General features: G+C 41.0%; 1 protein-coding gene across 4 annotated transcripts in view; it reads left to right on the top strand.

The window, feature by feature from the left end:
- The window catches only part of fanca (FA complementation group A), a 36,973-nt gene that overhangs the window by 4,252 nt on the left and 19,593 nt on the right, over positions 1-13,128 (top strand). For all 4 annotated transcript variants that reach the window (XM_088006066.1, XM_088006063.1, XM_088006064.1 and 1 more), the window contains 10 exons: positions 359-421; positions 495-540; positions 6,079-6,191; positions 6,333-6,409; positions 6,719-6,860; positions 7,798-7,931; positions 8,032-8,142; positions 8,702-8,797; positions 8,878-8,937; positions 11,578-11,660. In XM_088006066.1, the coding sequence (XP_087862192.1) occupies positions 359-421; positions 495-540; positions 6,079-6,191; positions 6,333-6,409; positions 6,719-6,860; positions 7,798-7,931; positions 8,032-8,142; positions 8,702-8,797; positions 8,878-8,937; positions 11,578-11,660 (925 nt within the window). The remainder of the gene's footprint in view (positions 1-358; positions 422-494; positions 541-6,078; positions 6,192-6,332; positions 6,410-6,718; positions 6,861-7,797; positions 7,932-8,031; positions 8,143-8,701; positions 8,798-8,877; positions 8,938-11,577; positions 11,661-13,128) is intronic.

Here is a 13,128-nt window from a genome sequence, read left to right on the forward strand (position 1 = left end):
AAAGTAACATGAGTTCCTGCATTAAGCTAAACATGCAGCAGGACTCATTTTAACTTCACAGCCTTCCCTCATACTGAGCAAGCACACGGCGACAGTGGAGAGAAAAACTCCCTTTAACAGGAAGAAACCTCCAGCAGAACCAGAACCCGGCTCAGGACAGGTCATCTCTGCTCTAGATCAGGATAATCTCTGCTCTAGATCAGCTCAGTGATGCTTCAAAAAGCTTTCTGAGGTTTGACTAACCGTTTGGTTCTGCTCTGAGGTTCTGATTGTTTATTGTGGTTCTGTTTGGACCTAAGAAGAGTCCAGCTGCCGGTTCCAGAGAGCCACAGCTGAAGATGCGTCTCCTGTGTTTCAGCTGTGGTTGGAGTCCTGGTGGCATCGCCGAGGAGGAGTTCAGTGCTGGACGAGCTGCTTCACTGTGAGTCTGCTGCTGCGCCTGCTGCTGCGCATTTACTTTCTGACTGCTAAGATTTGGCTGTTGTTGTTTTTAGGGCTTCTGGACATCAAGGAAGAGTGCAATGAAGGAGCAGAGCGATGGTTGGTTTCTTCTTCTTAACCTTCAGGTCTGTCTGCTCCTTGTAGACAGGGTCAAAGTTCACGCTGCCCCCAGTCCAGAGTCACACTCTTCCCAAGGCAGACAGGATAAAAAGTCACACCAGACGGTTCTGGGTCCTGGTGTCCTGTCCAGCTTTCACATTAAAAATCGTCATACGAACAAAATGGTGCACAAATTCGGACATATAAAGTTGTGCCTACGCTCATAGCTGCGGACCTTTCCTTTATAAGTCAGTTTGTGGAAAATAGAGCAGCTGCTGGTCTGCCTGTCACCCATAAATACATCTTATGTGAATTAGAATAAATACCTGGAAGTCTGCTGCCACCTGAAGCAGTAACCATGGCAACGTCCTTCCTGCTGGCACTATAGATATTTAAAATAATAACTATTATTTAAAATTTGCTTCATGGATCATAAGGTCACTTCACAAAAAATAAAAATATTGAATTGTAAAGAAAAAAAATCCAAATAGAAAATAAAAGAAATCCAAGTGGAAATGTTTGTTTGAACAGCAGAGCGTTGAGCCGGTACTAAAGACAGACTGAGAGACGTCTGGGGGGTGGGGGGGATGCGGACGTTGATTCTAAATACAGGAATCGTGTGTGTAAGTTGCACATTTACATAATGGAGACGCTTTGTATTTATAAAGTTAGTGGCTCGACTGAAGGATGACTGTCTGTCCTGCAGCTGTTCGGTATGAGTTCACTGTGGTGGGCAGGGGCGCCGTATTCACCTTATTATTATTTTTTTTATTTATTTTCTTATTGAATATACAAGAATAGTGATGACAAACTCACAGCAACACGTCAAGAACAAATATGACAAAAATTAAATATCACAACTCCTACTGTTTACAAATCACAATTGGTTACAGGGGCTCGAACAAAATACTAAAATTATTGACAAATAAATAATAAATCAATAGAAATAATAAAAAGAAAAAATAAATAAATAATCAAATAAATTAAATTAATAGGAGACATGTTAGGGGGCTACTAAATTAAAATCTTCCATTAACTGTTACAATTTTATTGCGTTTAGAATCTGCATCTTTTTCAGACATTTTTTAAACCGTTTGGGTAACCCTTTATTTGAAGACTGTCATGACACTGTCATAAACATGACATAACACCTGTCATGAACATGAATAAGCCTTCATGAATATTTATGACTGTTGTCATAAAGTGTCATTCGGTAAATTATGACACTTTTAATACAAAGTTGACATTATTCAAAATGTCTTTGTTATGACAACTTGACATTAACCAATAAATCATTACTGATATAAATTTGTTATAAAAGTATTACTGATTGCACTTTAAAAATGAGGTAACTTTATGTTATTAAAGATAAAGTTTAAACAGTAATGATTTCTGGGTTAATGAAAGGGTAGGGTTAGGGTTAAAATTACCACAGTGTGTTTTTGAGAGCAGAGATTGAGAGGGAGCGTTTTGCATAGCGAGATTTATGGATATAATATTTTGTTACAATAATTAGAACATTGACTAAAAATTCCAGATTTTTTTTCTTTGATAGATAAACTGAACTGAAGGTTTTGCAAAGGAACAAAATCCATGTTTACTGTTTCAGAAAAAAGAAAGTTACGAAGTTGATCCCATAAGTTTAATACTTCTTTACATTCTTAAAACAAATGTTTAGTTGTTTCCAACTGAGTTGTACAAAAACCACAATTCTCAACATGAAAATTAAATCTCTCTCTTAAGCACTCATTTGAAGGATATGTGTTATTATTTTAAAATGTAATTATTTATGTTTGGGAGGAATTGGGAATTTCAAATAATTTGTCCTAATTTTGACTAACCTAGATTTGTTAAAATCTATGATAGAGCTGTGTTTAAGTTATTTATTGAATACTGGTTCAAAAACCTGTTGCAGCATTAATGACCTCTAATGTCCACATAGTCAGTTTGAACCTTGTGGAGTCTTGGAATAGAGAAATGAGTTAAACTGTTCTGACAGAACGAGGACATCAGGGATGCTTCGTAATACTTTCTTATAATTTGTTAGTGAACAGTCGGTTCCATATTTCCTGTTTAATTCCTCCAAACTGAGAATTTCACCATTTCCATCCAGTAAATGAGTAATTATCATTCCACCAGTCTTTCATGAATATAGATTTTCTAGCACATAGAATGGCTCTGCTGTTCCACAGTGGGACTTTATGGGGCTGAAATTGTTTAACATGAACCTCCACTGTAACAAAACCTGTTGATGGAAAGCAGAGAGCTGCAGGGAGTTTAGATAATTCAGAATCAAAACCTCCAACCTTCTGAAATACGATGGAACAACAAACCAAATAAGATCACCGTGTTTTAAAAGGGACTGAAGCCGTCTAATTTTTAAAGTGCCATTCATGATTTCAAAATCGATTGCCTTAATACCGCCTTCCTCATAAAGTTTTAGCAAAACTCTTTCTGATGTAATGGTGTTTGTTTTTCCAAATAAAGTTCAAATTTATTCTATTAACCTGTTTTATGAGATTAGGAGGGACGGCTAAGGAATATGCAGGAAATGGCAGCCTGGATAAGGATTCCATCCATCCATTTTCTTTACACCCTTGTCCCTAGTGGGGTCAGGAGGTCCTGGTGCCTTTCTCCAGCTAACGTTCCAGGCGAGAGGCGGGGTCGCAGGGCAACACAGAGACACACAGGACAAACAACCACACACACACACACACACCTAGGGGCAATTTGGAGAGACAGTCATGTTTTTGGACTGTGGGAGGAAACCGGAGTACCCGGAGAAAACCCACCATGCACAGGGAGAACATGCAAACTCCATGCAGAAAGACTGGGCTGGGAATCAACCCAGAACCGATTTATGTTTTCGCATCCACCTGAATAACATGTAGTTGCGACCCTGCCTTTCACCACTTAACAACAGATGAGTCGGTCAGCAGCAGCTCTAACCCACAACCCTCCTGACCTGTCCTCAGGATCACGAGGGACCCTAAACCTGAAGGGACCCTGACCCAATGCAGTATGTAGCAGTGTTAAAGCTACACACTGCAGCTTTAATTTCCTAAGTGAAATTAATGTAACTTGTATAAAAAATATTTTTATACATATTTGTTAAAACTGTCATGTTGTGACAGTATGGTATAGAGATAATCTGAAAAATGTATTTCATCTGCTTTCTGCCACTGCTGTCTAGAAACAATCAATCAGAGGCAGGAAGTGGGTTTTAGCACTGTCAATCACAATCTCACGTGGCTACTAATCCTCCCTCCACTTGCTCTGTGCTATGCTGTAGCTAACGATAAGTTGTTTCTCCACCATTAGCACATTTAGCAGTGAGTGAATGAGGATGATTGACAGCGCTAAGACCCTCCTCCTGGTTCTGATTGGTTGTTTTGGTCAGAACGGTGCATTACTTTAGCCAGTAATAGTAATTCAGGGACAAGGAGGAGGAGATTGATTGTTTTCACAGATTATCTGTCTCATAACAAACTGCTACAGCATGGTGACAACTTTAACAAATATGGGGAAAACATATTTTTTATTAAAGTTATCTACTGCAGCTTGAATAAAATGCAACTACATAGCATTTTTTGAGAAGTCTGGATTGCTTTATGTGTATTTTGCATGTTGCCTATGACTGTTGCAAGTGGGGAGAGAGATTTCAGTATCTAAAACTAATAGAAAAAAATTAAGCAACCTACTTGCATACTGGATGCAGACTGAATTTTACTCTTGCATGTAAAATTCATGAGCAGTAAATATTGTGCTAATTATCAGTATTGGACCAAAGAAAGCAAGGCAGATGCAAGTCTTTGAAATTGTGACGCTTTTTATGGGTCAGATAGACTCAAAAAATTGTAACAGCAGCTGTGTGAGGGGGGGGCCCCAATCTAATTTTCTTGTCAGGGGACCCAAGATTCCTGGCAGCGCCCCTGATTACTGGTAGGGTGTGCTGTGGTGGTGCAGGGGTTAAGCACAACCCACATATGGAGGCCTTAGTCCTCAATACAGCCTGGCGACCTTTGCTGCACATTTTCCCTCTTCTCTCATTACCTAATTTTCCTGTCAATTCACTATCAAATAAAAGCCATTAGAGCTAGTAAAACCTTTAAAAAATACTACTGGTAGTCAATAATCCCCAAATTAACTTTAAAAAAACATTAGATGTCACTTGAATCTACAAAAACACCAACACAAGTTGCAGTTTGAATCTACTTGTATTTCAAAACAAGATCATCATCAAACAGCACTGACAGCAACATACAACAAAGATCATACAGTATGTATGATACGGCTCACCTTGATGCAGCTACTGATGGACCTGTGATCGTCTCCACACCTGATCACCTTAATAATCAAACCTGTTGGAGTCAATCTGCTGATCAACCCTGTTTTCTCTTCAGTGAGAATGAAATGAGCCATAGATGCATTCAGATGATGCGTTACATCTTTGAGACACAAACTGAGGAAATTATTTGCATTGGTGTGAGGTTTTACCATAATTTTTATTTTCTTTATTTTGTGTGTGTGTTAGATTATTGTCTGGGGATAAATGTGGTTCAGTTTCATAGTTTACATTTAAACAATAAAAATTAAAGTTATGATGAACATCGGGTTTGATTCTTCTTGGTCTAAATAACTGAATTTAGTCAGGTTTCAGTGTGTTTAGGTGAGTTTTGGCGATTTGTAGTTTATTGTCCACAGAAAAAGTTTGCGTGGCTACCATACATTTTCACTGCAGGTCAAAAGTTTACATATATTTACACAAACTTTTTAACAAAGTTTTGTTAGCTCTTGTTGCCTTTATTTGAAAGCAGCCCGACAGGCAAGAGGGTAATGAGAGAGGGGGAAGACATGCGACAAATGTTGCCAGGCCGGGAATCGAACCTGCGACCACCACCACGAGGACTAAGGCCTCCATATGTGGGTCATGCTTTGCCCCTGCGCCACCACAGCGCCCCACCATGTTCATTTTTATATATGCTGGCTTGTGCGTAAAATATGATGCCACTGCACATTTTTTGTGCGTATGCCACTTTATACATGAGGGCCCTGGCGTCCTCCCAGTGGGACGTCCCTGGAAAACCTGGAGACATCCTGGAGGCATTCTATGTTCTCCAGGTTTGGCTCTATGTAGGTCTGCACCAAATGAAGTTTTTTGGCCGATCGTAGATTACAGATCATTAAAAAGCCTGACCTACCAATTCCAATTTTGTCCATATCAAGTCTGAAATGTTGCTGAATATAGCAAGAAAGTCTCTGAGTTGGTAAGAGTGGGGCAACTATTGTTACTGCAGACCTGATCTGGTGGGTTGGGCTAACAGTCCAACCTCTCACTGCAGAGCAGAAGAGGACAGTGGTTGAGTTTTAAACCTTTGCCAAAAGATCGGTGGATGAGATTGGCTTGACATGTAAGCATCGACCAATCACCACTGAGCTCTCAAAATTAAATAAATCGGCGCCAATAAATCGGTGCACTCCTAGTTCTGTTTTTGTCCAGGTTTGGTTCTATGCTCTTCTGTTTTGTGTGTCCTGCAGGATTCGGACTCTTGATGCTTCACTATGTGGAGGTTCGGTGTCACCAGAAGCTCTTCAGCAGTTCTTTGCTCACTGCCTGACTCAGATTTTCACCTGGAATCCTCAACTGACAGGTAGCATTAGCGTTAGCAGTAGCATTAGCAGTGACGGTGGGTTAGGGTTAGGCGTTAGCCATAGCGTTGGTGTCTGATGACGGGATGAATTCCTCTGATCCACCCTGAAACTTGTTTTAATAAATTGTTGTTTGTCGTCAGTGTCGGACGCTGTGACCTCGCAGCATGACTGGACTGTTGCTAAAGCCGGCCGCTGTCTGACCTCACTTTGCTGCAAGGTAAATGATTTCTACCAACTCAGCTGTCTGGAAAACTCTGGAATGACATGTTTGAATCTTTGTCACTTCATCAGGCCTGGAATGTAAGCAGTTTGTAAGCAGCTCTGTGTCTGGTGCTGAAAGGAAGTACCAGACTTCCTTTCAGCACCAGTGCTGAACGTTTAACGTGATGTGGCATCACGTTAAATGCCACATTTAACGTGATGCCACGTTAAATGTGGCATCATATTTGGAGCCATCTTCGCTGCCATGATTTTCCTGATGATTTGTGGAGGATGCATGCATTAGGATGTCTCCTGTCTGTGGCAGCTGGCTGCGATCTTCAGCGTGGAGCAGCTGCTGCATCACCTGCAGCAGGTTCTGGAAACGCACGAGGTCAACTGGAAACACGTCTTGGTCTTTGTCTCCACCCTGCTGGTTTACGACCAGGCGGCCCAGTCCAGCCTCAGCGGTAAACCCGATTTCTATGAAAGCTACACTGACCAGGATCTCATTCATCCATCCATTTTCTTTACACCCTTGTCCCTTAGTGGGGTCAGGAGGTGCTGCTGCCTCTCCAGCTAACGTTCCGGGTGAGAGGCGGGGTCACCCTGGACAGGTCACCAGTCTGTCGCAGGGCAACACAGAGACACACAACCATGGAGACACACACTCACACCTAGGGCCAATTTGGAGAGGCCAATTAACCTGACAGTCATGTTTTTGGACTGTGGGAGGAAACCGGAGAACCCGGAGAAAACCGACACATGCACAGGGAGAACATGCAAACTCCATGCAGAAAGACCGGGGCCGGGAATCAAACCCAGAACCTTCTTGCTGCAAGGCAGCAGCACAGTGGCGCAGTTGGTAGAGATCTCATTCAAAATATTCCAAACCATAAATAATTACTTAACTAAATTTAAACAAATGCCATGTAATTTCCTGACTGTTGGTTCTGCTCAATATACTGAAAATTTATCCCAGAAACAAAATAACCTTCATGTTGAAAGAACTGCAGCTTATCTCCTTTCATGCTCTCTCGGAATATATTTGCTGACTCATGTTTAGAGAAGCATTGACATTTTAAAATCACTAAACTACAGTGAAGTTGCTGCTTTGTTAAAACCCACAAACATTTTTGGTAAAACCTTGTTGCTCAAATATTTTGTAAACTTTCAGCTGGCCTGGGGTGAGGGTAAGTCACGATGCCATTAACAAATGAATCGAGAATTGGTTATTGCTGCTACACCGATAAGCGATATTTACCGATTTCTTCACTTCTCTGCTTAACATCCCATAATCCTTTGCTGCATCACTGTCACATGATCACATGGCCAGCCCCCCTTGGGCGGCAGGTCAGACCGGTTGAAGCGACGAAGCTAACGGCGAGCCGCGTCTCTTTCTGCCAGAGGCGTTGTGCCGCCTGCTGAGCTCGGCGTTCGGAGGCTACGATCTGGAGAAGCTGATCACCGCCTTCCTGCTGGCCCGGCAAGGGGCTCTAGAGGGCGCCGGCGTGTTTCCATCCTACACCGACTGGTTCAAGGTTTCAGCTTCACTAGTTTTGTCTGGTTTTAACAACAACTTGTATATGAACATTTCTTTTAAAGAGTAAAATTTATTAAATTTATCTCCGTTGCTTCCAGATGTCGTTCGGCGGACGCTCTGGTTTCCACGCTGGCAGTAAGAAGTCTCTGGTGTTCTTGCTGAAGTTCCTGTCTGACCTCGTGCCCTTTGAACCTCCTCAGTACTTAAAGGTGAAATCCTTTAGCTGCAGGTTGAATGAACAGAGCACATTTATTCACATTAGTTATTTTATTTATTTGGAGGCAGCAGGAAGTGGGAGTCGTCCTCACATTTAATGTCAGTTGAATTGAACATATTCAGGTGATTAAAACCAGGCTTTATTTTCCCATCAATAAATATTAAACAGCCTCCATTGGAGGTGGGGAAAAAATCACAAAATGTCCATTTTCAGGAAAATCAGGATCAAGATTTTATATCGATTCTCTTATAAATAACAACTTTATATAGGCCAAAGTTTGTTTCTAAGCAATGACAAAAAACGTTGTCATGTTTCAGATCTGAAACCATTCAAATTTGAAGCAGTTCTAAAAAAAATTACATATTTTTATAATTTAAAATGTTTAAAATTCTAAAAAATCTAAATGACTGAGGTCTGAGTTCATAAAGGTGTAAATGCACCAACTGTAGCAGTAATTAGTGAAACATTCATTTAAACCTAATTGTGGCGTTTGCTCATGTACTAGGGTGACCTTTGACCTTTCACAGCTGACAGTTATCTTTTTATACCAGGTTCATATTCTTCACCCTCCGTTTGTGCCTCCAAAACACCGCAGCCTCCTGATGGAGTACGTCACGCTGGCGAAGACCCGGCTGGCCGACCTGCAGGTGGCAGGATGAGTTTGAGCTGAAATGCTTCATCTGAAGGTCATTTCAATAAACAGAACTATTATTCTGTGTTGGTGCAGGAGTCGGTGGAGGACATGGGTTTATATGAAGATGTTTCTGCTGCCGGTGCTTCACTTCAGGTACTTCCAGCCAGCAGGGTCCTGAACTATTGATGTGAATCGCTCACATTAACACCACGAGGTTCTCCTTAGCAGAGCGCCGTCTCCATCAATCCCCAGCTGGTGTTTCTTATTAAACTTACTCCCTTTGTATTTTATGTTGGTGGCATCAACCACAAAAAGGTTAGTTTTAGGTCAGTTTTATTTAGCCTGACTGCTTTCAGTCTGTAGATCTTTGTGACTTGAACTTTTCTGAAAAGTGTGGCCAGCCCTGCTGCAAAGTCAGACACACACAACTGGTAAAAGAAGTCCACCGTTCTGTCTCACTTTGTATTTAATGTGTCTGTACTAGGGCTGTCAACTTTAATGCGCTGTTGCATGCAATTAATCTGAATTTATCACATCATGCAGATTAATCGACTATTTCAGCTAAAAAGCCTCTTTTAGGCTGACGAGTTATCGTTACGATTTGACGAACGGCAGCGAAAGGTGAACATTTTCTGTGACAGCAACAAAACATGAACGTTCTTCAACTTATGCGGCTGCTGGCCTGGGTTTGCATAACTGCGTGTGCAAGACAAAATTTCAGATGTGTGAATTACGCCAGTCGCTTTGCTGCATGAGGACAAACGACTGTCGCCTCATCGCAGAAGTTTCAGGAAATGTACGGAAAGGAACTTTTCAAAATTAATGTTTAGAACAAAATGGCTTCTTTTGAACCTTCCTGAAAATTAAAACCTGAGAATTTTCAGACACGTCTGGTTTGAGACATTAAAGCATTTTTTGAATATGGGCATAATGTGGGCAGCTTCCCAGGACGGCATCAGGAACTAGAAAATTAAATATCTCTGAACAACTTTTCTACTACTTTTATTTTTTTTATCAGGAGATTATACATTTGTTGACATTACATACATTTTGCAAAACTTATATAACTTCTCTGAATTTTTTTCCTTTAATGAACATAAATTACCATACTGACATAGCAAAAAAGAGAAAAAATAAATACAAATAAATAAATAAAATTTAAAAAGGGGGTGGCATTGTGGAGCTAAAAGGTAATTATATTTTTCCTATCTTTTTAAGCTTAGTCACATGACTAAGTTTAAGCGTTGAATAAATGTTTAAACTGTTATTCAATGTCTTCGTGATGCATCATTCTATGCAGGATGACGGCAGAGATTTGAGGTACTCCACAATACTGAGAGTCCATTTTGCTGAACTGCCCCTCACTATTAATGTAATTTGTTCTACCTTCACAAATGTTCTGACAGTATTAAGCCATTGTGATGTAGAAGGAGGCGTTAGAGTAAAATGCAGCGTCTGGTGAGAAGAGAACAGAAAGCCAACATCTCCCCCTGCTGGGGGGGCAGGTTAGTGGTGGTCACTGGAAAAAATGGCAATTAGTGGAAAACTTTGGATCTGGATTCTAAAATCTCCTGAGAGTATAGAGAAGATATTACTCCAAATTTTATGTAAACTTGGGCAGAAGAAAAACATATGACTTAAGTTGCAAGGCGAGGTCCGTCACCGTCACACTGGACTGGAATCCAAGGGAAAATTTTAGCTAGACGAGATTTTGAGAAGTGGACTCTATTTATTACTTTAAACTGTACAAGCTGTAATCTGGCACATGGTGTACTTTGACGTATACTGAGAATAACTTTATCCCACCAGGAATCAACTTTGCTACTACTTGTATGACTGTAATGGAGGAAGTTTCTGCTGGTTGCAGCTGGGAGACTTTACCTGCTTTAAGTCAGGTGATTGGTTGGCGTGCAGCAGGGGGAGGGGCTTGTCCAGGGCAACTACCTCAGCCGCATACATATTTATATTTCAGGCTTACAAAGTTAGGGGATTAATCACAAATTCTAGTAATTTTTGATGGAATCTGTTATAACTTTTGATTTACCAATCACCTCCTTAAAACAATCATCTTTAAACATTAAAGACATTAAACGTCGTCGTTCTTTATTGCCTGCAAGTGAAAATGCAGAACATTAACATTTTGTTCAAATAAAATCACATGCCTATTTTGAAACTTTAATTCCCTGTCACATAACATTCACACTTTAACTTGCTAACTCTGGCTGTTTCACAGTGACAGTATTGCTTTTTTAAAATGTTACGTTTTCTATATGCCATCATTTGTAATTTGCCCCCCTTGTCTCTCTGAATCGCGTTGGCTGCCTTCTATTGACGAAGGCTTTTATGCTGTCACATAACTCAGAGCTAAGTTGACTCAGAGTTGAGTTACTTCTTGTTCTGATCAGAGTGGCGTAGGTTTATTCACAGGAACTGAATCCTGTTTTCTGTCTGATGGCTGATTAACAGGTTGCTGCTCTGCAAGCGTCTCCATCAGGTTAAAGCAGGAAAACATCTAGATCAGGTGTCACTAGAGCTAGAAACGCTGGTCTAGATGGTCTGTCACCTCTCAGTGACTCGGTGTTGGAAATCGCCAGTCCGGACCAGTTTTGTGTCGATGTGGAGTCACAGATAATGTGAAAAACAGAGATGCAACACATTTAACTGTATTGTGGTTTTATTAACATGAGAAGCTAACAAATAGTTTCATTGTAGTAAAAACTCTAAAGAACATCATCACATATGCAACAAAAGCTTTAGTTGTAATAAATTGCATGTTAATGTTTTCCCACTCAGAGCCAAGCTGCACAGGATGTGGAGAAAGCTGTGTGTCTGTTTGAGAGCAGCAGCAGGATCCCTGCAACAGTCATGGAGGCCAGGTGAGTCACCTGTGCTATAGATATTATGCTAATTATTTATTATTGAGTATTTTATTTGAGCAGACCTCATTGTCAGAGGTTTGTCCTAAAACTGTTAAAAGGAGAAAAACACTGCAGGAAACATAGAGCCACTTTTCCATACTAAGTTATTATTATTATCGACAGCTGATTGGTATTTACTGATACTTTACAAATATCAGTAAAGTTGTTTTACGTTGTTTCCTTAATGGTTAAAAAAAAAATCATTAATTCAGTTTGTTTCAGTCCCAGTTACAATATTTTAACAAACAAGATTAACCATAGCAATAAAAATACAGAGTATTTATCGACACAGTGGATTCGATCGCAGTCTGACTGCAGAAGCCTTTAAACCGTCACCGGTTGCCATGATTACCCACAGTAACTATGGCAACAACTCTGCTTTTGCACCGAGTCCTTCTAAAAGGCACAGCTCTAAAACCTTAATGAAGTTTTCCTAAAACTGTAAATTTTCATGGAAAATGGAATTTAATGTAGAAAAGACGAATGAAATCCCAACATTTCTGCCTGTTTTAGTCACAGCGTTCACTCTGACTGCAGGGAGTTTCATGCCGTTCTAGATCAATTTTACCGGCTGTGAGAAATAAGAACCGATTCCAGTTGGTCATAACAATCAGCTGATCGGCTGCAGTCATGATTCCTGCAGCAGGTCAGACTGACGACCCAGAAGCTGCAGCTGGAGATCTGACTAGAACCAGGAGGGTAGAGACACCACCAAGTTCTACACCACCCAGTTCTACACCACCCAGTTCTACATCATCTAGTTCTACACCACCCAGTTCTACACCACCACCCAGTTCTACATCATCTAGTTCTACACCACCCGATTCTACATCGCCCGGTTCTACATCATCTAGTTCTACACCACCGGTTCTACACCACCACCCAGTTCTACATCATCTAGTTCTACACCACCCGATTCTACATCGCCCGGTTCTACATCATCTAGTTCTACACCACCCGATTCTACATCGCCCGGTTCTACATCATGTAGTTCTACACCACCACTCGATTCTACACCGCCCGGTTCTACATCATGTAGTTCTACACCACCCAGTTCTACACCACCACCCGATTCTACACCACCCGATTCTACATCGCCCGGTTCTACATCATGTAGTTCTACACCACCACCCGATTCTACACCACCCGGTTCTACATCATGTAGTTCTACACCACCCGGTTCTACATCATCTTGCTGAGACTCGCAGCCCAGCTGCGGACTCTAAAACTCACTGACGAGTTGGAATTGATCTTGGAGAAGTTGCTGGTTTCGGCTCAGTGGAACGACCAAACTAATTTGGATGATTGGGAACTGAAATGTGTCGGAGAGACTTTAGGGAAGATTGAAATTTATAATGTTCCCGACCTAAGACGTTCTGTTTCTGAATTGGCCTTGGAAGGGCTGCATATTTCTAATCTCCTTGAA

Source organism: Poecilia mexicana, unplaced genomic scaffold (genome assembly GCF_051168715.1).
Source record: "Poecilia mexicana isolate PSO_F unplaced genomic scaffold, ASM5116871v1 scaffold_6, whole genome shotgun sequence".
In the NCBI taxonomy this organism is placed as follows: Eukaryota; Metazoa; Chordata; class Actinopteri; order Cyprinodontiformes; family Poeciliidae; genus Poecilia; species Poecilia mexicana.